The 25,521-nt window shown below is 43.9% G+C and overlaps 1 protein-coding gene and 1 non-coding gene across 6 annotated transcripts in view; both read right to left on the minus strand.

Moving 5' to 3' along the window:
• The window catches only part of DEUP1 (deuterosome assembly protein 1), a 99,451-nt gene that overhangs the window by 48,706 nt on the left and 25,224 nt on the right, over positions 1-25,521 (minus strand). For 4 of the 5 annotated variants that reach the window (XM_061628846.1, XM_061628850.1, XM_061628849.1 and 1 more), the window contains 2 exons: positions 9,870-10,004; positions 863-976 (listed from right to left, as the gene is read on the minus strand). In XM_061628846.1, coding sequence (XP_061484830.1) covers positions 863-976; positions 9,870-10,004 — 249 coding nt within the window. The remainder of the gene's footprint in view (positions 1-862; positions 977-9,869; positions 10,005-25,521) is intronic. The other variant, XM_061628848.1, reaches the window with a different exon arrangement.
• Positions 1,746-1,816, minus strand: TRNAV-CAC (transfer RNA valine (anticodon CAC)). The gene has a single exon. It is a non-coding gene; the product is annotated as a tRNA-Val (tRNA).

Consider the following 25,521-nt stretch of genomic DNA (forward strand, 5'->3'; position numbering starts at 1 on the left):
TTATGTTATTAATTCGATATATTTTAATTGATTGATAACTTGTTTTATGACGACTTTAAATGCGATAATGTTTAGGTAACCAATTGGAGTTATTGTTGGATTGTTATGTTTTGAAATGATTTGAAACAATTGTTACGTTTCTGAATTGATTGCTATTGATGTCGTCATTTGCATTTTTGTAAGCCACTTTGAGCATATTTGTATGGAAAAGTGGCATATAAATTCAAGTAATAATAATAATAAGCAATAAATAAAACAGCTCATCAGGATCTCCAGGACCAGGGTGGGACAGGGGCAATTGGTGCAAATGTGCGCACCCTTGTGCCTGGTGCTGCAAATCCAGGGCTTCCCTCCACCTTGCTGCTATAATCCCACCCCATTCTGGTCCTTTCTAATGGTAGTGCTCCTGAAGCTGCTATTAGCTACAGAGGGGAATAATACATGTACTTTGAAAAAACATTAGGAGATCTGATCACAAATTTCCTAGGTCACCTGTAGTTCAGCCCTCAGATTGTAGAACCAGCGAAATAGATGCGTTCCTGAAAGAATAATCAGATATCCCTCCCCACACCTAATTGGTTCCCCTGGTTATAGAACCACTAGTGAGCGTAGGAAGCTCTCCAGGCCCACTTCTCTCACATTGGAGATTGAGACACGTACATTTTTATCTAGCATATAGACGTTTTGTCTCTTTATATAAGAAAATCATTTAATGATAGCAAATTTGAAAACATTGCAAGCCTGATCTGCAATGATATCCACATAGTCATGTTTGAAAATGTCTGATTTTAGTTAAGTATTTATCCAGACCTCACTGTTACATTTAGCCACAATTTCTCTTTGAAAACAGAAACAACAGTACCTGAAACAGATTACATTTCTCAGTCAATACTTTTCGCTGAGCATCTAATGAAACTAGATGGTTTTGATACAGTGTTTCTTGTTTATCCCACTCTCTTGATTTTGCTCTAAATTCCTAAAAAAAAAGAAGAAAAAGAAAAAGCAATACAAAAGTAATTAATGACATCACGGACTCTTTATGGTCTCCATAAACAACCTGAAAAGAATGAATATTGCCGTTTCAAGTATAAAGACAATTTGGTAATTAACAACTATATCTATTTATTCCTCACAGTAAGAGACAAGTCAGGGGGGCATAAGAGTATAAGATGAGAACTTAAAAAGCACATTATAAATAAATAGGTCAATATACATTGTTATTCAAGTAAAATGTTGGAAGCACTTAAAGTTCTTGCATTACATGCTGTTAGCAATTATTTAGATAGTACTTGCAAGGTGCAAAGCACTTCAACTACCATTAATAATTTTTAGCATTTAAGTGCTCAAAATGCTTTGCATGCCAAAAAATGTGTTCTACAACTGAACTGTGGCCCCTTCCCCAAGAACCTTTTAAAGCTGATTTTGAGCTACCTGGGACAGGTGCTTTTCATGTGCCCCACAATTTTCCATACTAGTTGAGGGCATTGAAATGGGGTAGTTGAATTTCAATGATTTTTTTTTGGGGGGGGGAAGGTAACATTCTCCATTAAAAAAAAATAAAACTGTCTTCTGAGAATGTATGGGTCACTTAATACATAAAATTCTACTGTTAAGTTCATATTGGGGGCTCACCTAAGAAGCTGCCTTATACTGAATCAGACCATTGGTCCATCTAGTGCAGTGTTGTCTGCACTGATTGGCAGCGGCTTCCAGGGTTCCAGGCAGGGTTCTTTCCCAAACCTACCTGGGGATGCCAAGGATTGAACTTGGGGCCTTCTGCGTGTGAGGCAGATGCTCTACCACTGAGCTAAGCCCCTTCCCACAAACTTGTTCATGGAAGCAACAGGCTAAGAGAGGAGAACTGGAAGGAGTAGGGGCGAAGCTCATCGTTTCCTTCAATAATATTAGAGTAATATTAAACAATATTAATACTGCATCTGTCACGTCCAAAATTCACATTGGTGGAGGCCATTTTGCTAAACATTCGCAAGTATCAGAGTCAGAAAAAGGATGAACAATAAATAAATAACAAATTGGCAGAAAATTATTTTTGGCTCAGCCTGTCAGGAACTGCCAATAGATGCCCCCATGTGGCAAACTACATCACTACAGCCTCTCAGTAAAGTGTCAGGAACTACTGACACCTAAGCAGTGAGCAGCATCACTACAGCTTCTCAGGGAGGACCTTCCCAGACTGACTCCACCCAGGCTGGGCATTCGCAGGAAGAAGTATAAAGAGGGCTTTCTGTCTCAGTGGAGCTTTGCTTAAAGACAGCTTATGTTCCTGGTTTTTGGTGTGTTTTACCAACCCTGCTTTCTGATCCTGATTGCTCCTTACCCTTTACTCCCAATTCCAAGCTGATGAGTCATTCAAGCCCATAGTCCGGCACCAACACAGTCCTTCTCATATCTAGGGATGGGAAAGGAGTTTGGTTTGCTGTCCTGGGCCTGTGCATGGATTGGAATACAGGTATGTGGAACAGCCAGCACGCCCATGAACTAATCAGTGAGTGCATGGGTCCGACAACAACAACAATATAGCACTTACTTACGAGGTGATCTGAGGTCTGCCCGTCTTCTTTCAAAAAAATTCCAAAGTTGCATGGAGCAGCTAAGTAGTATGTGCCTTCAAAATCTCTTTTGAAGTGCTCCAGGAAAGTGACTATATGACATAACGTGCAGTCAGTTCCTGGGGAATTGCATTGGGGCAGTCATATTTCCCCCCCGTACAATCCCAAGCAATGTTAGAAGGCTTAAAAAAAGAGAAAGAAAAAAAGGCAGCCCTCAAGTCACCTTATAAGTACAGAATTCCCTCCACCACCATAGAGCCATGAGGATGTTTTAGGAATTCCTAAAATATCCACACATCATTCGGATGAGAAGCGCAAAAGCAGCATGAAATAGGCTGGCCCATCCATCCTTTCTTACATCTCATACAAATAAGCCCTGAGCAATGATGCTGGACTGACATTACTTTCACTTAGGTTCATGGCGTGGATCTCACAGGGCAGCTGGACACTGCTGTAACATCAATATGCAGCCTCCAGACCCATTGGTTCATGAATGGCCCAGGAACACCCAGTGCTGACTGTGGACCTGATCAGTAATCTGGATGAGGGTGGGGAACTTTAGGCCCAGAAGCCAAATGCAGCCCTCCAGGTCTCTGTCTGGCCCTTGGGACTCTCCCTAGGCTACACCATTCACTGGCCTTAATTTCACACCCTCCTTGAGTGTTTTTGCCTGGTTAGAATATATCCTTGAATTCTGATCATGCCTTTTGCTTGCCTGGATGAAGATAGAGAGGAGTGTGTGGGCATGTATAAAAATTAGTGTACAAAGGTTAAATTTACATTCACTGTTCTACTCACTTTTGTCTCTGGCCCTGCCCACCACTGGCTTGTGGCCCCTGGAAGGTTGGTGAGAAGGAAATGCAGCCCTTGGGCCCACCTCTGATCTGGATGGTAGTCTATTGGGAGCCCCATACAAATATATATAAACGTAATTGTGATTAACCAAACAGAGGTTTTTATTATATTAACAAAACGTTTCAGCTTCCGCCTTCATTAGCTGCCAACATACAAATGCTGTTACCAAGGTGGCAGTTATAGAGCTCTGAGGATGGAATGCTCAGAGGGGCTTCACTTGCAGAAGCTAAGTAGTGGTGGTACTGTCCTCCAGGTTCAGGCCATATGGTGCCAATGTGTCCAGAGAGTAAATCCAAAAGTTCTCCCTTTTGGTCAATGCTGCTGGATCTGCTGGCATCTCTATCGCTGTAATGGAAAAGTCCAACAGGCTGTGACCCTCGATGTTAAAATGCTTTGCAACTGGTTGCTCCACTTTTTTTGTCAAAATTGCTGACTTGTGGTTCCTGAAGCGCGTGCGTAGGTCAGTTGTGGTCTTTCCTACGTATTGGATATGACATCCTGGTCTTTTGCACTCGATGATGTAAACTATATTGCAGGACCTGCAGGTGATGTTCTGTTCGATGTAGTATGTCCTGCCTGTCCTAGTGCTTGTAAAAATGGCTGTCTCCCTGAGGTACACACAGGTGATACAGCGTTTGGAGTGACAAGGATGAGACCCTGGATTGGTGATAGTTGGCTTAAGCACAGCTCTCACCAACAGTCTGCGCAAATTAGGAGGTTGGCGAAATGCTATAACAGGAGGCCTGCTGATGGCTCTGGTAAGATGTTCAGAGTTTGCCAGCAATGGGTATCTCTCCTTGATTGCTTGGTGATAGTTAGGAGATGCTGGATGGAAATCTACCACAAATGGAATCCGTTGCTCACTGCTCTTTGACACCTCAGTATGATGGAGGAGGTTTTCTCTGGACAGAATGGAGGCTTGGTGGATGTTGCAATTCATAACATGTGGAGAATATCCTCTTCGAAGAAGGTGTTCTTTAAGTTCACTGATCCTTCTATATATATATAGGCTAGGTCTATCAACAGTTATTAGCCATCATAGCTACAGGAAACCTCCATGTTCGTTTAATTTGAGTATCAATTGCTGGGAACAAACAGTGGAAGACCACTGCTCTCACATCCTGCTTATAGGCAGATGCATCTGGCTAGCCACTGTTGGAAAAAGACTAGATGAACCTTCGGGCTCCACCTGCACTGTATATTTAAAGCAGCATTATGTCTTGGCTTCCTCAGAGAATCCCGAGAGCGACGGTTTGTTAAGGGTGCTGAGAGTTCTTATGAGAATCTCTATTCCTCTCATAGAACTGCAATTCCCAGAGTTCCCCAGGAAGCAGGATTGTTAAAAAAACCTCTGGGAATTGTAGCTCTGTGAGGGGATAGGGGGTCTCAGCACCCTTAACAAACTACAGTTCCCAGGATTCTTTGGGGGAAACCATGGTGTACATGTGGACATCACCAAATGGTCAATATCAGAATCAAATTGATTATATATAATTGGTAGCAGAAGATGAAGAAGTTCCATACTTTCTGCAAAAACAAGACCAGGAGCAGACTGCGGTACAGATCACGAATTGGTCATATCGAAAATCAGAGTAAAGCTAAAGAAGAACAACAACAAAGCAATCATAATGCCAAAATACAATTTAAATATCCCAGAAGGTTATAAAGATCAAATAAGGAAAAGATTTAAGGCTTTAAGCTTAGTTGATAGACAACCAGAAGAACTATGGAGTGAAGTCTGAGACATTATCAGGGAAAAATGCAAAAAGACAATACCTCTAGTTAAAAAGAGAGAAAGATCTCAATGGATGACTGAAGAAACTCTTAAAATGGTTAAGGAGAGAAGGGAAGCAACAGCAAAAGGAGAGAGAAAAACAATCAGAACCCTAAATGCAACTATACAGCAACTACTACGTAGGGACAAAGAGAACTATTACAATAGTTATTGTATAGAAATAGAAGACAACAAAAAGGGTAGAACAAGAGCCCTATTTCAAAAGATTAGAGAAATGAAAGGGAAATTTAAACCAAGAGTAGGGATGTTGAATAATCAACAGGGGAGCACACTGACTAACTGAGATAAAATAAAAGGAAGATGGAAGCAATACACTGAAGAACTCGATAAAAGAGATACAAGAATGACAGATTCATTCAGGGAGGAACCCGTATGATGAAGAACCAGAAATTTTAGAATTTGAGGTGAAAGTTGCTCTTAAAATACTTGGAAGAAACAAATCACCAGGAACAGATGGCATACCAATAGAGTTGCTACAAGCTACTACGACTGAATCTGTCCAAATTTTGACAAAAATTTGTCAACAAATATGGAAGAGAAAACAATGGCCCACAGACAGGAAGCGTTCAATATACATCCCAATTCCAAAGAAAGGGCATCCAGGGAATGCAGTAATTATCAAACTATTGCCTTAATATCCCATGCAAGTAAAGTAATGCTCAAGATTCTACAACAAAGGCTCTTACCATATATGGAGTGAGAAGTGCCAGATGTCCAAGCTGGATTTAGAAAGGGAAGAGCTACCAGAGATCATATCGCAAACATACGTTGGATAATGGAACGGACCAAGGAATTTCAGAAGAAAATCACCCTGTGCTTTATAGATTACAGCAAAGCCTTTGACTGTGTAGATCATGAAAAACTATGGAATGCTTTAAAAGAAATGGGGGTGCCACAGCATCTGACTGTTCTGATGCACAACTTATACTCTGGACAAGAGGCTACTGTAAGGACAGAATATGGAGAAACCGATTGGTTCCCAATTGGAAAGGGTGTGAGGCAGGGGTGTATTTTATCACTCTATCTGTTTAATCTATACACAGAACATGTCATACGGAAAGCGGGATTGGACCAAGATGATGGAGGTGTGAAAATTTGAGGAAGAAATATCAATAATTTAAGATATTCAGACGATACCATACTAGTAGCAGAAACCAGTAATGATTTGAAACGAATGCTGATGAAAGTTAAAGAGGAAAGCACAAAAGCAGACTACAGCTGAATGTCAAAAAGACTAAAGTAATGACAACAGAAGATTTATGTAACTTTAAAGTTGACAACAAGGACATTGAACTTGTCAAGGATTATCAATACCTTGGCACAGAAATCAACCAAAATGGAGACAATAGTCAAGAAATCAGAAGAAGGCTAGGACTGGGGAGAGCAGCTATGAGAGAACTAGAAAAGGTCCCCAAATGCAAAGATATATCACTGAACACTAAAGTCAGGATCACTCAGACCATCGTAATCTCTATGTATGGATGTGAAAGTTGGACAGTGAAAAAAGCGGATAAGAGAAAAATGAACTCATATGAAATGTGGTATTGGAGGAGAGATTTGCTCATACCATGGATTGCAAAACAGTCAAATAATTGGGTGTTAGAACAAATTAAACCAGAACTATCACTATAAGCTAATATGATGAAACTGAGGTTATCCTACTTTGGACACATCATGAAAAGGCATGATTCACTAGAAAAGACAATAATGCTGGGAAAAACAGAAGGGAGTAGAAAAAGGGAAAAACCAAACAAGAGATGGATTGATGAAACCACAGACCTGAACTTACAAGATCTGAACAGGGTGGTTTATAACAGATGCTACTGGAGGTCGCTGATTCATAGGGTTGCTGTTAAGTAGTAATCGACTTGAAATCACATAACAACAGAAAAGCAGAACATATCACAAGGAAAGCGGGATTAGACCAAGATGGAGGTGTGAAAATTTGAGGGAGAAATATCAATCATTTAAGATATGCGGATGATACCATACTACTAGCAGAAACCAGTAATGATTTTAAATGAATGCTGATGAAAGTTAAAGAGGGAAGCGCAAAAGCAGGACTACAGCTGAACGTCAAGAAGACTAAAGTAATGACAACAGAAGATCTATGTAACTTTAAAGTTGACAATGATTCACTGAAAAAGACAATAATGCTGGGAAAGGAAGACCAAACAACAGGTGGATTGATTCCATAAAGGAAGCCCCAGACCTGGACTTACAAGATCTGAACAGGGTGGTTTATAGCAGATGCTACTGGAAGCTGCTGATTCATAGGTTTGTCATAAATTGTAATCGACTTGAAGGTATATAACAACAACAAACGTATTTAAAATGGTAAGATACTGTTTTAAGTGTATAGGGCAAACGGAGTCTTGGTCTGGTCTAGCAGGGCTCTTATGTTCTCATGTTAGTGTGGGCACTTATTTAGGAGGAAATCCCATGGAACTTGGAGGACTAGTGAACATATGTTTGCAAACAGCAGTAGCGTGTTCCCACATTAACTCCTGTAGCAAAGTTCTCTCTTCTCTACTTTTCCATGGTGGCTTCAGAGGGGAGTAAACAACTGGTTCTCTTCTCTGCTTTGTTTTCAGACTAAGAAGAAAATATATTCTCTATTCCCTGCACTGAAGAAAGGACAAAGCTGCCTTTGAAAAGGTCACTTTACTCAACTGTTTTGGCCCAGGAGAATAGAAATAGCTGTGCTCTGTTCCAAAACCATTGTCTTTTTGAAGCAGCCCCCCGGGAAGAGGGGGGCAGCAATGAATTTCTGCTGGCAAACTGCAGATTCTACCACAGCAAGGACATATCCAGGGATAGATCTAATAGTAGATCGGCAATTAAATGCTAATGCACACACTCATCAATTTGTGAGCTTAGAATCTTGGCTATAGCCAGTAAAAATTCTTTTGTATCTGAAGAACACATACTGTACATCAACCAATTCTTTACAGCCAGGGCATTTATAGCCTGCTGTGACAAATTACAGTTGGAGAAAGGTGATGATTTTTTTTTCCAGAGAGTGAAAGTTCATTACTTGTGGTATGCACACTGATTGAACTTTTGCTCCCAATAAAAAATGGTAGTCAGCTTTTTGTATGATTTTTAAAACCTGCAAAAAATCTGTTTGAGAAGAGGAGATAGTGGGATGAAAATAATGTGTGTGTGTATGATGCAGAAGTGATGCTACTCTGAAGGCATTTTCAACCCTCTTTAAACTATTGGTTCAACAGCCTGGTGGGCCAAATCCTTTTCTCCTCCCACCTGCACAGGCCAACTTTTACAGGTGGGCGGAAACAACCCAGTCAATCAGAGTGACATTAGGGGTTGACACCTGCCAAAGTCTCTTGCACAGCGCTTCCCAAATGCCCAACCATCAGTTGGCTGTCAGGTGCTTTGGAAGCACTGTGCAAAGGCTTTGCGAGCCCTAGACTTGGGGCTTCCCAAATATCAGGTGTAGAGCAGGTGGGCAAAACTTGCCCGAAACGAACTCATGAGCCAAATGGGAGGCCAGGGGAGCCGAATTAGGTCCATGGGCTGAAGGTTCCCCACCCCTGTATTACATTATTGTGATTAACAATCATGTTATGGGCCATTTTAAATTAAATACAGTTTGCTATACTGTGGATTAGGATATACTGTAGGTATGACGATGTCCCTGAGTGCAATGCTGCATACAGTACCAGTTTTCATTATAACATGGAAACCCTATAATGTGGGTGCATCCTTTGTCCCCTGACCCCTGGGGTTATAAGAAGATTCTACTGTACCAGGTGCACAGGAACACAGGTTGCTATCAGCGTAGGTGACACATGTTGTGCTCCCTGGCAAGTGTATCTGAAGTCAAGCCAAAGTGTTGCTCTAGTGTACACTGCAGTATGCAGGCAGGCCCTATTCCTGTTCCTCCCAATATCTTGCTGTGGATTTTGTCTCTAGACCATTTAGCAAGATATCAGTCAACAAAACAGAGTGGACAGGTAGGCAGGAGTACTGATCTTATACCGTGTCATAACCAGGCACACAGATATGGCAAAAATTAGTTGTTTGTGGTACAGGGTGGCCACTAATATAATCAGTGATTTTTAAAGCATGCTCCACAAGCCCTTCATAATGGCTTACAATCAAAGCACCAGGTGAAACTATACAACAAAACACATTTAAATCCCTAATCTTCACAATAATTTATTTAGTACACTTATATCCCACTTTTTAGCTAGAATCCCCCAAAACTGCTTATAAAACACAACAGATATGCCAAGAACCACATGCTCATAGGACAAAAACAATCTAACCAGCCCCACTGAAAAATGCTCACACCACAAAAAAAAAAGACAAAAATTGCAGGATTCACTCAGAAAATCCTATAAAATCTTCTTAACTCCAGATGGGCAAGTGCTCTGCAAAAGACCATCGTCTTTACCATTTTGCAAAAAGGAAAGAGACACCTGCCCAGGCAAGCTTCCATGGGCAGATTATCCCATAGGTGGTGGTGGTGGTAGCGGTGGCAACACAACTGAGAAAGGCTTGGATCTTGTGGTCAGATGGTATACTTTGCAGTCCTGAGGACACTCAGAGCAAGCCTCCTTGAATGATCTCAGAGCATGGGGGAGGATCATATGGGAGAAGGCGCTCCAGATAAATACACTTACCTCTAATTTCTGATTTAAACTGCTCAGTTGAAAAGGTGCCTCTTGATTTTCTGTACATTTCTCCAAACTGTGAGGTTTTTTTTGTTTTAATTGGTGCAGCTGTAGCTTTTCATAGCTTTGTGTCAGTTTGGCAAACTGAAAAGGAAATGAATGTCAGGAACACTTTATTTCTTCTTTAGTACTGAAGGTATAATTGGCAAAGGCAGTTAAGCTTAAACATTCTAATTAGCCATCTATTTTTTAAAGAACTGCCAGTTATTAGAACTAAATGGTTAAGGATGAACAAGGCTGAGCTTCCATATAGCTCGTGGTGTTAATTAACTGCACCATTAAACACAGATTGTCTAGATAGTTGCTTTGTACTACCATGTAAAGGGATTTCTTGCCCAATGTTTGTATGAACTGTTTTGCATTTAGTGCCATCTTGTGTTGGGTAGCTTTAATTATTCTTCAAAATTAGAGAGCAGGTTTAACTAGCTTAATCCCATACCTAGCCTGGTGACAATAGCAGGTTCAAGGTATTTTTGCTGATCACAACATGGGAGGGGCACACCACAGTCCTGATTCTAAGTGGCCCCTCAGTGGCAACTATTTAAACAGACAACAAGCAGACATGCTAAATTGTTATTATTATTATTATTATCATTATTATTGCTATCCACCCTTTACCAGCTGGTCCCAGGGTGGGTTACAACAATTTAAAATTCAGTATTAAAAATAGTTAAAACAAATTACAGCCACAGGACTAAGGTGGGTCCTCAAAACACATATCTCAGGTGTCAAAGGCCAGAGTAAAAGAAATGTTTTGAACATACATAAGAAACTATATAATGGAAATGCTACATGCACTTCTGTGGGGAGGGAATTTCACAACCTAAGAGCTGCTGCAGGGAATGCATTCTTCCAGGCTGTCACCCCCTGAACTTCTGAGGGCAGTGGAACTACCAAGAGTCTTAACATCCAAGAAGGTCTGCAGGGAAGGAGGAGGTCTTTCAGATATACGTCAGCATGCAATTAACATAATGTGTAGTCTGGAGTTTATATTTACATATTTGAAAACTGCCATTAAGGACAGAATTCTATTAAAATGAAAATGGTGGCAGGATTAGGGGCACAGTACGTGCAAAAAGTTACATTGGGTTCATGAGACTATCAAAATTTATTGTTCAAGATGAGAATCTTGATAGTTTTGGAAGGAGCCTGATAATTTTGGGAGGGGTGTTGCAGCCATGTTCCGTTTGCAGGCTTTCCATAGGCATGTGGCTGGCCAATGTGATAACAGAATGCTGTTCTAGATCAGATCTCTTCTAAAGTTCTGATGATGACCATCAAGGACTTTGGGATCTGGGTGGAACAAATAACAGCTCCCCAGTTTTTTTGCAAAACAAAAAAAGCTGCTGTTGCTGCTGCTTCTCCTCTTTCTTCTCCTACTTTGTTATACTCATTAAGACTGTTGGGGGAGGATTTCCCCTCCCATCTGCCAAGCCTTATCTTTCTCAAGAGAAACCATGGAACTACAGAAGAGGTTGTGTGCTGGATTTCCCCTTCTCAGACCTGAAATGTAGCCTCTTATTGCTTTCAGAGTTCTGTGGTATTACCTGAGTCAAAGTAAGCTTCACAATGTTTGGGTGCCACCCCAATCTCCAAGCGGTGAGATATCTCTGGGGGTCCTTGTGCTTACCCAGGGTTCGGTTTCTTTGGAAAGAAGGTCAGAGGAGACTGATGTCTTTATGAAATGGACTGCCTTCAAGTCGATTCTGACTTATGGCGAGTCTATGAATAGGGTTTTCATGGTAAGCGGTATTCAGAGGTGGCTTACCATTGCCTCCCTCTGAGGCCGATAGGCAGTGACTGGCCCAAGGTCACCCAGGGAGCTTCATGGCTGTGTGGAGATTCGAACCCTGGTCTCCCAGGTTGTAGTCCAACACCTTAACCACTACACCACACTGACTCTCCTTTATGAAACATGGTTTATTTATTTACACACATTCCAATCTGAGCTGAAGATGGAGGGGTTCAAAGCATCAGCAGTCCAACAGATCTTGCATTTTCCATCAGGCTGACAGGAGGCACCCTAAAGCCATGGTGCAGAGAGCCAGCTTCTCTCCTGCTTCCAGTTCCCAGCCTTTGCGCAGACTCAACTCAAAACTCAAGCCTCTCCTTGACCTCAGGAAGGGGGAGCTCTCCTAAAGAGTTTCAATAATAGGATCTCCCTGGGGGCCCAATTAATGGGCACAATAGGCCCATTAACTCACCTGGCCACTCTATTAGACTAACAAAGGGAATTCATCTGACCAGAAGAAACAAATCACCAGGAATAGATGGCATACCAATAGAGTTGCTACAAGTTACTGATATGGAATCTGTCCAAATTTTTATAAAAATTTGTCAAGAAATATGGAAAACTAAACAATGACTGGAAGAGTTCAATATATATCCCAATTCCAAAGAAAGGAGATCTCAGGAAATGTAGTAATTATCGAACTATTGCCTTAATATCCCATGCAAGTAACATAATGCTCAAGATTCTACAGCAAAGGCTCTTACTATATATGGAGTGAGAAGTGCCAGACGTCCAAGCTGGATTTAGAAAAGGAAGAGGTACCAGAGATCATATTGCAAGCATACGTTGGATAGTGGAACGGACCAAGGAATTTCAGAAGAAAATCACCCTGTGCTTTATAAGGACAGAATATGGAGAAACTGATTGGTTCCCCATCGGAAAGGGTGTGAGAGAGGCGTGTATTTTATCACCCTATTTGTTTAATCTATATGCAGAACATATCATATGGAAAGCAGGACTGGACAAAGATGAAGGACATGTGAAAATGGGAGGAAGAAATATCAATAATTTAAGATATGCAGATGATACCATACTACTAGCAGAAACTAGTAATGATTTAAAATGAATGCTGTTGTCCCATTCAGAGCCGGAAGAACGAGGCTGAAGCGTAGGTGCAAGTAAATCTCATTTTATTAGAGTAATGGATACATCAAAGGCATTGCGCTTCATAGAAAACCCTGCGCTAACTCACTAGAATTCCTAACTACACTCTAGACATGCTCTGCAGCGTGTGAAGGAAGTTGACTCAACGACTTCCCACTGTAAGCGGCAAGCTTAAGAAGGGAACGTTTTCGAACGTAATCTCTGACTCCTGCGTAATTCCTGTCTTTGCCTGTCCGTTTCTCGCGGCGGCAGGAGCGCGGGGACAGGGGGCGTGTTTCTAACGGCTCATCGGAAGACATCTGTTCCTGAGCAACAGGCTCAAGATCAGGGGGCTGTGCCACACTGGTATCCTCCTGGGAACTGCTTGGCAAGGGAGGAGCTGGCACTGTCTCTGGAGCCTCCCCCAACAAGTCTTCTGCAGCAGCTGGGGGCGGCTCGCTCTGTTCCTCAGAGAGTGCGGGACCCGTGGGAATTGGCTGGTGAGCAGGCTGACCCCCTCCCGCAAGGTCCTGCTCAGACTCAACAATTCCCAACTCTGCTTCCTCTGGCAGCGGAGGTGCCTGAAACTCATGCCTCCCCCTTCCCTGTCCATTCTGGGTTAGCTGAGGCTCAACATCATCCCCCCCTCCACGCATTAACCCTTCCCACCCCCGAGGTCTAAGTTTCGCTGGATAAGCCTCATGAAATTCTCTCACCAAAGTCGGAGCGTGCACATTCTCCTCTGTTTCCCAGGAACGTTCAGTTGGATCGTAACCCTTCCAATGAATCAGGTACTGAATACGCCCTCGGCGTTTTCTTGAGTCCAAAATCTGTTCTTCTTCATATTCCTCCTCCCCCTCTACCCACAAGGGCGGTGCGGGCTCCACTTGCGGCCAGTGAGGGTCGAGGGGAGAGTCCTTGGTCAACAACGCCCTGTGAAAGACTGGGTGCATCTTGAAAGCTGATGGCAATTTTAGTCTGTAAGCCACGGGGTTAATCTGTGCCTCCACCTCAAAGGGCCCTACACGCCAATCCTGCAGCTTACAACACTGGCCAGGCATAGATAAAAAACGTGTAGAGAGCCAGACCTTGTCTCCCGCTTGAATGAGGTCTCCCTCTCGCCGATGCTGGTCAGCTGCGCGTTTGTAATCTGCCTTGGCCCATTCCAGTTGTTCTTGGAGTAGCTGTTGCATAGCGTGAAGTTCCTGCAAGAAATCCTCAGCGGCTGGGACTGAGAGACTGTCCTTTCGGGCAGGGAAGGCTCGGAGGTGGTAACCAAAATTGGCGAAGAAAGGAGTCTGTTGCGTGTGCGAATGCACAGCATTATTATAAGCAAATTCTGCTAAATCCAGTTGTCCTGCTGATACCCCACAAAACAACGTAAATATTGTTCCAAAATTGCGTTCACCCTCTTGGACTGTCCATCCGTTTGGGGATGATGGGCAGACGACAGTCTTAGCTCGCTTTGCAGCAACTTCCACAATGCTTGTCAAAAACGCGCGGTGAATTGTGTGCCCCGATCGGAAACCAGGCTGTCTGGCAGTCCATGCGGCTGATACACATTTTGCACGTACAACTTGGCAGTGTCTTGAGCACTTGGGAGCCCTGTGCACGGAATGAAGTGAGCCATTTTCGAGAAGGCATCGACTACCACCAAAACTATGGTTTTCCCCTGCGAAGGGGGAAGGTCTGTTATAAAGTCCATAGTAATCATTCGCCAAGGTCCTGCAGGAGTAGGAAGGGGTTCCAACAGCCCCGGTGGCTTCCCAGTGGCATGTTTAGCCCTCATGCAAGTGGGGCAAGAGCAAACGTAATGCTCTACATCCTTCTTCACCTTGGGCCACCAAAACTCCCGGGTGACAGCTTGAATGGTCTTAAAGACCCGAAAGTGGCCTGCCGTGGGGGCGTCATGGCACTGATGAAGTACTCTCGCTCGCAGTTCTCCGGGGGCACATAAATAGCTTCCTGATGGTGCAGTATGCCATCCTTCCATATAAGGTCCTTCTGATCTGCCTTGGGTGGCGCGTCGTCTTCGACCCGCTGCTCCTGCACGAAAGGGTCCTGTTGTTGCGCCTCATGCACTTCAGCTTCCCAAGAATCTTGGCAGGCCCCTACCACTCCCCTCTCGGGAGGAATAATGTACTATAACGGTCTTGGGGTGGGATCCCCCTGATGTTCAGGTTTCCTTGAGAGGGCGTCAGCCCGCTTATTCTGCGCTTGGGAGATATAATGAATTTTGAAATGGAACCGTGCGAAGAACTGAGCCCAGCGCACTTGCCTCTGACTGAGTTTACGGGTGGTATGAAGACTCTCTAGATTACGATGACCCGTGCGAACCTCAATTTCATGCTGTGCCCCTTCCAGATGGTGTCTCCAGGCTTCAAAGGCATCTCTAATGGCTCCTTTTCCCACACAGTGTAGTTTTGTTCAGAGTCGGTTAACTTTCTGGAAAAGTAGGCACAAGGTTTCTGTCCTCCCCCGTTCTGGGCAGGTTGCAAAAGAACACCTCCGATCACTACGTCTGACGCATCCAACTCTACCACAAAAGGGAGCGCAGGATCGGCATGCTGTAGGATGGGTTCGGTAGCAAACCTTCACTTCAGGCTCTCGAAGGCCTCCCGTGCAGCTTCTGTCCATTGGAAAGGTCCTGAGCCCTTCAGGCAATCTGTGAGTGGTGCAGTCTGATTGGAGTAATTGGCTATGAACCGATTGTAGTAATTGGCAAACCCCAAGAAGCGTTGCAAATCCTTCTTGGTCTTGGGGGGTTGCCACGTGAGTACACAACGAACCTTTTCTGGGTCCATCTCTACTCCTGCCGGAGAGACCCGATACCCCAGAAAGTCCAACGTGGTTAGGTCAAACCCACACTTTTCCAGCTTCGCGTAAAGACGTTGTTCCCGTAACTTCTGCAGCATTGCACGCACATGTGAGTCGTGTTCTTCGGGAGTATTTGAGTAAATCAAAATATCATCCAGATAAACTATCATGAAGCAGTCCACAAGTCCCGGAAGATGTCATCCATGAAATTTTGGAAGACTCCAGGTGCTCCCGACAACCCATATGGCATTACTAAATACTCAAACTGACTGTAACAGGTCTTAAACGCAGTTTTCCACTCAACTCCCTCCTTAATCCGCACCAAATTGCAAGCTCCTCTCAAATCCAGTTTGGTGAAAAATTTGGCGGAACGCAACCGCTCCAATGTTTCCCTGATGAGCGGCAGCGGGTAGCTGTTGGGGATTGTGAGCTGGTTTAGCGCTCTATAATCATTACATGGACGGATCTCCCCCCCTTTCTTCTTAACAAACAGCAGGGGTGCACCAGCTGGGGACTGTGAAGGGCAAATGAAGCCTTTCTTCAAATTGGCATCCAGAAACTCCCTTAGCGCTGCCAACTCTGGTTCAGATAGAGAGTAGATCTGCCCGGCGGGGATGCGTGCCCCAGGCACCAGGTCAATGGCACAATCATAGGACTGGTGAGGAGGGAGTTGCTCCGCTTCCTTTTTGTCGAAGACTTCCCGAAAGCTCCCATACTTGGTGGGCAAAGTTATCTCTCTTGGGGAAGGCGCCCCTGCCAACACCTCTGGCTGGCAATGTTGATGGCAGTACTTGGAGGTAAAAACCACCACAGCTTCATCCCAAAAGATTGTGGGGTCGTGCCTAACCAACCAAGGCATACCCAACACCACCGGGAAGCGCGGCAAGGACGCCACATAGAACGACAGGTCTTCCCAATGTCCAGGGACCATCACTTCCACGGCCTCAGTCACCCGGGTCACCCCCCCCCAGACTTCAGAGGCCGGCCATCTATAGTTTCCACTGCCAATGGCTGACTCAGTTCTCTTGTGGGAATAGCGTGGTGTAGCGCCAACTCTCGGTCTATGAAACAAGAAGATGCTCCGCTGTCAATCATAGCCTTGGCTGAGAAGCTCTTGCTTGAGGGTAGGGTGATGCGAATGGGCAACAGGAGAGCCCCTTGGGATGGAAGGGGTTGTGGCGGAGGCTCAGTGTTTGTGGCAGCCCCCAACTCTCTAGCCTCTATGAGAGCTGGGATGTGAAGTTTTCCAGCGGCTGGGGTCTTCCGGTTTTGGCGCACAATTTCTGGCGAGGTGACCCGGCTTTCCGCAGTAGAGACACAGTCCTTCTCTCCAGCGCCTTTCCCTCTCCTCCTCTGTCAATCATGGTCTAGCCCCTCCAATCTGCATGGGCTCCTCTCCCGAGACAGTAGGGACGCCAGGATTGGGCACTGGGTGCGCACGGGGCAGCGGAGTAGCAGCCTGGCTCCAGGAAGGTTCCATTCTCCGCTCCAACTTCCTTCCTTCTAGGCGGCTGTCTATCTGCAAACTCAGTTGAATCAAACCCCTCAGTGAGTCAGGGTGTGTGGAGCGCGCCAGTTCATCCAAAACTTCTGAACTCAGTCCATTTCTGTAAAAGTACATCAAGGCTGGATCATTGTACTCTGTCTCTTGAGACAAAACATGAAAAGCATTGGTGTACAGTCCCACGGACCCCTTTCCCTGTCTCAGGGTCCCTAGTTGGTGGGCGACCATCTCCTTCCTCTGGGGGTCTCGGAACATATCCCCCATCGCATTCTTAAATGCATCAAACTGGCGTAATATCTGGTCGTTGCGAATCAAATACGGGGTGGCCCATTTTGCCACTTCCCCTTCCAATAAACTGATGATGAACGCCACCTTCGCATCATCAGTTGGGAACTCAGCTCTGCGCACCTGAATGTACAACTCACATTGGGCTAGAAACATAGCAAACTGTTCACTCTGGCCCCCGTATTGCACGGGGAGCCCCACTGGAGACTTCACAGGGGCTGCCGTCCTGGGGGGCGCAGCCTGGACTTGGGCAATCAAAGCACGGAGATTCTGGTTATCCACTTGCAAGGCTTGCATTGTGGCTCTGAGGTTCTGGTTCTCGGTTTGTAGGGCTTGCGTAGTCACTCGGAGGTTCTGGATCTCAGCATACAAGGTTTCCATGGTGATGGGTACTCCCCCTCTCGCTCCGTTCTGGTCCATGTCATCCGTCATGGGAACAGATTCGAGTAGGGATGTTGGTTGAGTCAAACTGTCCCGTTCAGAGCCGGAAGGATGAGGCTGAAGCGTAGGTGCAAGTAAATCTCATTTTATTAGAGTAATGGATACATCAAAGGCATTGCGCTTCATAGAAAACCCTGCGCTAACTCACTAGAATTCCTAACTACACTCTAGACATGCTCTGCAGCGTGTGAAGGAAGTTGACTCAACAACTTCCCACTGTAAGCGGCAAGCTTAAGAAGGGAACGTTTTCGAACGTAATCTCTGACTCCTGCGTAATTCCTGTCTTTGCCCTGTCCGTTTCTCGCGGCGGCAGGAGCGCGGGGACAGGGGGCGTGTTTCTAACGGCTCATCGGAAGACATCTGTTCCTGAGCAACAGGCTCAAGATCAGGGGGCTGTGCCACACTGGTATCCTCCTGGGAACTGCTTGGCAAGGGAAGAGCTGGCACTGTCTCTGGAGCCTCCCCCAACAAGTCTTCTGCAGCAGCTGGGGGCGGCTCGCTCTGTTCCTCAGAGAGTGCGGGACCCATGGGAATTGGCTGGTGAGCAGCCTGACCCCCTCCCGCAAGGTCCTGCTCAGACTCAACAATTCCCAACTCTGCTTCCTCTGGCAGCGGAGGCGCCTGAAACTCATGCCTCCCCCTTCCCTGTCCATTCTGGGTTAGCTGAAGCTCAACAGCTGTTGAAAGTTAAAGAGGAAAGCACAAAAGCAGGACTACAGCTGAAGATTAAAGTAATGTCAACAGAAGATACAACTTTAAAGTTGACAAGGACATTAACCAAACTGGAGACCATAGTCAAGAAATTAGAAGAAGGCTAGGACTGGGGAGGGCAGCTATGAGAGAACTAGAAAAAGTCCTCAAATCAAAGATGTATCACTGAACACTAAAGTCAGGATCATTCAGACCATGGTATTCCTGATCTTTATGTATGGATGTGAAAGTTGGACAGTGAAAAAAGACGATATGAGAAAAATCAACTCATTTGAAATGTGGTGTTGAGGGAGTGCTTTGCAGATACCATGGACTGCAAAAAAGACAAATAATTAGGTGTTGGAACAAAATAAACCAGAACTATCACTAGAAGCTAAAATGATGAAACTGAGGTTATCATACTTTGGACGCATAATGAGAAGACATGATTCACTAGAAAAGACAATAATGCTGGGAAAAACAGAAAGGAGTAGAAAAGGGGGAAAACCAAACAAGAGATGGATTGATTCCACAAAGGAAGCCACAGACCTGAACTTACAAGATCTAAACAGGGTGGTTTATAACAGATGCTATATTGGATGTTGCTGATTCATAGGGTCACCATAAGTCGTAATCGACTTGAAGGCATGAGGCCTAGTAGTTTTCCATCAAGTCTGCAAAACTGTAACTAGGGGGAGTTTTGTCTTAGCCCAGTCTGGGAACGGACTGCCAAGGCCATTGCTATGATAACCATCTGATAGACTGGGAAAGTTCTAACAGAGTCTGTAAGTTGTGTCTTCTGATTTATGCCTCTGATCTGTGAGGCTGGTCTTCTGAATATTGCCTCTGAACTGAGAGGTTGTCTTTTGTGTTTACCTTTGGAGAGAGATGTACCAGACGGGGGGATGACTGAAGAAACTCTACATTTATTTACTCTTAAGCCTTAAGCCATAATGTCTTAATAAAAGACTCTTAACATGCTCTAATGCTCTGAAGAAGTTTCTTGCTCAACTTAACTCCAACGTAATGTATGCTGTTTCACGCAACAACGCACACACGTCAACACATAACAACAAGAAGGGATGTGTGGGTGGAAGACCATTAAGGAAAATTCTACTGCTCTTGCAGAAGTCATTCTGGTCACACAATGATTTAGCTGGATTCAACCAAGAATTGGCATCTTCCATCTGGAAAGCATTAATCTGATGTACACATATGCTTAGAGCCCCTTGAGCGTGAATTGCTTATGACAGAGGTCAGATATGAAGTAGGAATTTTCCACTTTGCCAACCCATTGCCCACAAAGTACTATGGCACTCACAAAGGGCTTCATCACAATAAGAGTGGGTGAATGTTAAGTAATTTCCCTTCCCACAAGAGGCATATGCAAAGACGTAGGCTTAGGCATGTGTCCTACTTTGCAGGAGCTAAAGACTAGGGACTCATTAAGAATTCACTGTATACTTATAATACAAAGATATACATGGCTACTCAGAGGTAAGTCTCTATGTGTTTAATGGAGTTTATTTCCATGTAAGTTCATACAGGTTGGCTGCCTAGGCTTTGGTTTAGAGTGAGCATTGAGGGAAAACAGGATTCTTGTGCTTTTAACACCTGTATGGCAGGAAGCAATTAAACAGATCAAGTTTTTTCTACTATGGAAATACAATTATAGGAAAAGCTTCACCATGACTGCTCTCAAATTTGATGTTATGTCATGCCCCCCAAGGGAACCATTTTGTGTCATGCCATGTCCCCACAGCTTCCATTTTGTGACTGGTGCACCCAGCACTGTCTCAAAATTTGAAATGTGCCCTCTGGTCCAGAAAGGCTGACGACACCTTGGGTAGACTGTTATTATTCCCTCTACTTGCTCCAGAGGAAGGAGACTCAATGAAGACCTGATACTCAGAAGTGAAACCTGGCCAAAAAGGTACAAAAATATACATCTACATACTGTTAAAATCATGAAAGGTAAGGTACTGGAACCGCAGACAAAGAGATTTTATTTATTTTAGGTATTTTGGATCACCCTTTGGTAATTTTCCCAGGATGGTTTGCAAGAAAGAATAAAATAATTAAAATATAAATATGAAAAAATTAATAAGCTAAAAGCCTACACCATTACAAAATGATTAACACTGTATCTAAAAAGGCTGGCAAAATTAAACATTCTTTGGCTGGTTCTGAAAATAAAATAAGATAGGCATCAGGTGAAACTCTCTAGGAACACTTGTGCTCTCCAACTGGGGCATCACCACTGAGAAGGACCTCTCTTTGGGAGCCAGCCACCTCACCTCCGATGGTGCAGATACCTACAGAAGATCTTAATATATGTGTAAGTACTGGGGCTGTGCAGGGCCTCCTCAATCCAGTGCAGGGCCCAATCCACTGCTTCAGAACAGCCCCAATCCCACCTGGGACAATCCAGGGCCAACCTGACCCGGATCCAGGCACTGAACTGATTTGGGGACCTTGCACAGTCATGAGGCCAGGAAAGGAGGAAGGAGATGTGCTTCTCCTGTGCATCTCCTTCTCTCCCATTTCCTTGCCTCCAGGCCACTCTCCTTCTGAGAGTCCCAGATCACTCCGGGTGGACCCGATCTGACTTGGGGAGGTTTCAACCTGATCTGGCCGAACCTTGGATTGAGCTGAATCAATTTGGGATCTGGGATTCAGCTGGATATGGTGTACATATGGAGACAAGCAGTCATAAGAACAGAAGAACAGCCCTGCTGGATCAGGCCAATGGGTCATCTAGTCCAGCATCCTGTTTTCACAGTGGCTAACCAGATGCCCCTATGGGAAGCCCGCAAACAGGATCTGAGTGCAACAGCACTCTACCCCACTCTATCTAGCAACTGATATTCAGAAGCATACTGCCTCTGACTATGGAGGCAGTCCTTTAAGTATCCTGTTCATAAGCCGTGAAAGGCTTCAAAGGTCAAAACCAGCACTTTGAATTGAGCTCAGAAATGGGCTAGGAGTCAGTGCATTTGACACAACACAAGTGTAACATGATCAGAATGCTCAGTCACAGAAAGAAATCCCGCTGCTGAGATGGCAGTGAAAGCAAAGGGAGAATAAAAATAGCAAGGCATAGTAGGTCAGGTATCATGGGGCATTTATGATGATGATTAGTAGGAGGCTGTGGAGATTTGAGTCAACAGAATTAGAACAGGTACTAGGATTTGATATTAATTTAAAAAAATTGTGATGCTGTTCTAGTTCCATTAACACTTGCCCACACTGAAGTCAGAATCAGCAAGCCCAGACTGTGGGGCATGCTTACAGGAAATGTAACCACAATTTTTTTTTGCAGAATCCTGTTGCTGTTGAAGGAGAAGGGAGAAAAGAATACAGGCAGGCTTACAGAAATATGCATGTATCTCTTTCACATTAGCAATTTGGTCAGAGCTAGAGTTGTGGAGTTCTTCCTCAACTGTTTTCTGTTTTTTCCTCCCTGAAAACTGGGGGAAAAACCCAGAAAAAAACCCAGGGAGATTGATTGAAATTATATATATATATAAAATCCACAAAGCCAACAATCCTGGTCACCCAATTGTGTCAGGTAACAACACAGCTACTGAAAGAGTTTCTCTGTACATTGACTTAAATCTACAAAACATGGTGCAAAACCTCCCATCGTATATCAAAGACACCAATGACTTCTTACTTAAAATCAAATCTTTAAATAAGCAGTATCAATTCCACAACAATACTATACTAGCTGCTTTAGATGTCACATCTCTTTACACCAATATACCACATAATGACGGGATTCAGGCTTTAAATGAGTTCCTTAACACCAGAGATATGAACAATCTTCCAGCAGAGGTTATCACAACTTTAGCTACACTAGCCCTGACTTGCAACAACTTTATTTTCAATGGAGAACACTACCTGCAACTACAAGGCACAGCACATGGCTCCATCATATGCAAATCTATTTATGGGTAAACTGGAACAAGAGATTCTCAAAAAGATCGTTAACCAACTACTTATATGGTGGCGATACATTGATGACATCTTTATGGTCTGGACAAATGGTAAAGAGTTTAGAACAATTTAAAAATTACATCAACTCTTTCCATCCATCTATTAAGTTTACATTTAATAGTACAAATGATAATCCACACATCCCTTTTCTTGCTGTCCTTCTCATCATTGAAAACAACAAAATAGCTACTGATCTCTACAGCAAACCCACTGATGCCCACACCTATCTTAACTGTACTGTACTTTATTATTACTGTTTTTAGCCAATGGCCATTACAATATAAGAAACATACAAAAACGTATTTATGAAGCATTTATAAAACATTTACAGGCATACCCCACTTTAACATACGCAATGGGACCAGAGCGTGTATGTAAAGTGAAAATGTACTTAAAGTGAAGCACTACTTTTTTTCACTTATTGATGCATGTACTGCACTGCAATCGTCATATATGGGCATAACTGATGTAAATAACACATTTATAACTAAAATAAACATAAAATAAAATAAAGTAAGCTTACCTTTAAAGTCAGCTGGCAGATGCGAAATGGATGAACGAAAATTTACATGTATTGCAGGAAGGATGAAGGAGAGGGCATATCTTCTACTTCATAAGTCGAGTCATCAAGGGCTAGACGCTTTCTTGCTGGCGACTTGGATGGACTACCTGAAGTAGGAGTAGGGCTTGGGGCTGATGTCGATGCTAGAGATGGATCAGTGGATGTTGATGGTCTGGGAGATTGACTGGGTGCTGCTGCTGGCCTTTTGAGAAAGTAGGTGTCTATGGAGGTTTGAACTGTAGCTCTTTTCTTTTCCCTGTAGATTTCTTTGTAACAGGCATAAACCCCCAAAATGTTTGCATTGACTTTGGAACTTCTTTCAAAGTCCCTATCACAGTTTTCAAAAACAGCCATGGCACTATCAAGATGACAGAAAGCTTCCAAGAGAACTTTTGAAGTTAGGCCTTCAGCCTGTTCCATGGTCTCATCCTCATCTGGCACATTTTCTTCCTCTCTCTCCCCTTCAAGTTCCAGAAGATCTTCATTGCTGAGGGGTTCAGTATGGGATGCCATAAGTTCAGCAACATCTTCTGGCTTCACTTCCAGCTCTAACTGCCTTGCCATCTCTACAATATTTTCAGTAACATCAGCTACAGGATCTTCAAAGGCTTCGACATCATCGACATCACAACTGTGGGCATAATTTTCTATTGCTGCAATACACTTGCTGAAGGTTTTTTTCAAGTAGTTCAGCTTGAAGGTGGCTATGACACATTGATCCATGGGCTGCAGGAGTGAGGTGGTATTCCACTCAAATGTTAGGGTTCAGTTCATCTAACGTTCGAGGGTGGCCAGGAGCATCTACAAGGAGCAAAATGTTAAAAGGGATATTGTTGTCCCTGCAATAGGCTTTCACCTCTGGTACAAAGCAGGTGTCAAACCAATCTTCGAAAACGGCTGCAGTCACCCATGCTTTTCTATTAGCCCTCCAATGCACTGGAAGTCTAGTTTTAACGTAGTTCTTTACAGCTCTAGGGTTTTCCCAATGATAAATTAGCATAGGCTTTAGTTTCAAGGTACCAGAGGCATTGCCACCTAACAGAAGGGTTATTCTTTCTTTAGCTGGCTTGTAGCCTGGCATTGTTTTCTCCTCTCTGGCGATGAAGGTTCTTGCAGGCATCTTTTTCCAGAACAACCCAGTCTCATCCACATTAAAAATTTGTTCTTTGGAGAAGCCTCCCTCTTCAATAATTTTGGCAAGGTCGCGTGGATAGCTTTCTGCAGTCTCAGTATCTGCAGCAGCTGCCTCTCCTTGCCCTCTGATGTTATGTAGGTTAGACCTCTTCTTGAACCTGTCAAACCATCCACGGCTTGCAACAAATTCGGCATCCTTTGCTGCCTCACCTTTCTTAGCCTTCAGGTCACTGACTAGGCTTAAGGCCTTACTTTGAATCATTGCCTGGCTTACAGGAACCTGGCGTGCAGTCTGATTGTCTATCCAAACTATTAAGAGTCTCTCCATATCTGCAACAACGCTATCCCTTTTTCTAATTTTTGTTGTGTTCACTGGTGTAGCACTCAACTTCCGCAAGAATATTTTCTTTGCTCCTCATGACTGTGCTAACTGTTGTTCGAGTGAAGCCTAGCCTTCGGCCTATCTCAGCTTGAGAAACACCTTCATCAGACAGTTTAATCATTTTAAGCTTCATATCTGTGATAGATTTACAACTTTTCTTTGTATCTGCCATTATGTACAGTACTGAAGGGAAAACAATACCAATACACCCACCCACATGTGCTATTGGGAGTCACAAGCAAAAGCCCGAACTAATGACGGGCAGAGACAGAGAGAAAAAGCAGGGAAGGAAGATGGGACAATGGAGAGGTATAAAATGGGACAATGGAGAGGTATAAAATGAAATCAGGGTGATCTAAATAATTTTTTTATTTTTTATTTTTTACTTTTTTATCACAAACAATTACAGTAAAGCTGATGGGACAATGGAGAGGGAGAGGTATAAAATGGGACAGTAAAATGAAATCAGGGGGATCTAAAATGAAATCAGGGGGATCTAAAGAGCACGAGGTGCCCCCCCCACACACACACACTCTGCCGCCACCGACCTAGGCTGGGGCAGGCAGAGCTCCGATCGCTCTTTACAATACTGTAAAGTACTGTACTTAAATGTAAAATAAAATATCTTTAAATGATTACAGTACTGTAAAAGGTTCTGTCTCCAAGGCAGCAGCCCCTCAGATCGCTCAATCGCTCAGCTCAGATCGCTAAGAAAACAACGCTTCGCAACGCACGTGGCACACAAGTTCCGTCAGTGTCCATTAATGCGAAGCGTGTACGTTAAAGTGGGGTATGGTGGAGTATGGAGCATGTACGTTATAGCGAGGCGACGTTAAGTGAAGCAACGTTAAGTGGGGTGTGTGCCTGTATAAAACATTAAATTTCAATTGTACATGGATATCTTAAATGGAA

The sequence above is a fragment of the Rhineura floridana genome, chromosome 5 (assembly GCF_030035675.1).
Source record: "Rhineura floridana isolate rRhiFlo1 chromosome 5, rRhiFlo1.hap2, whole genome shotgun sequence".
Lineage (NCBI taxonomy): Eukaryota > Metazoa > Chordata > Lepidosauria > Squamata > Rhineuridae > Rhineura > Rhineura floridana.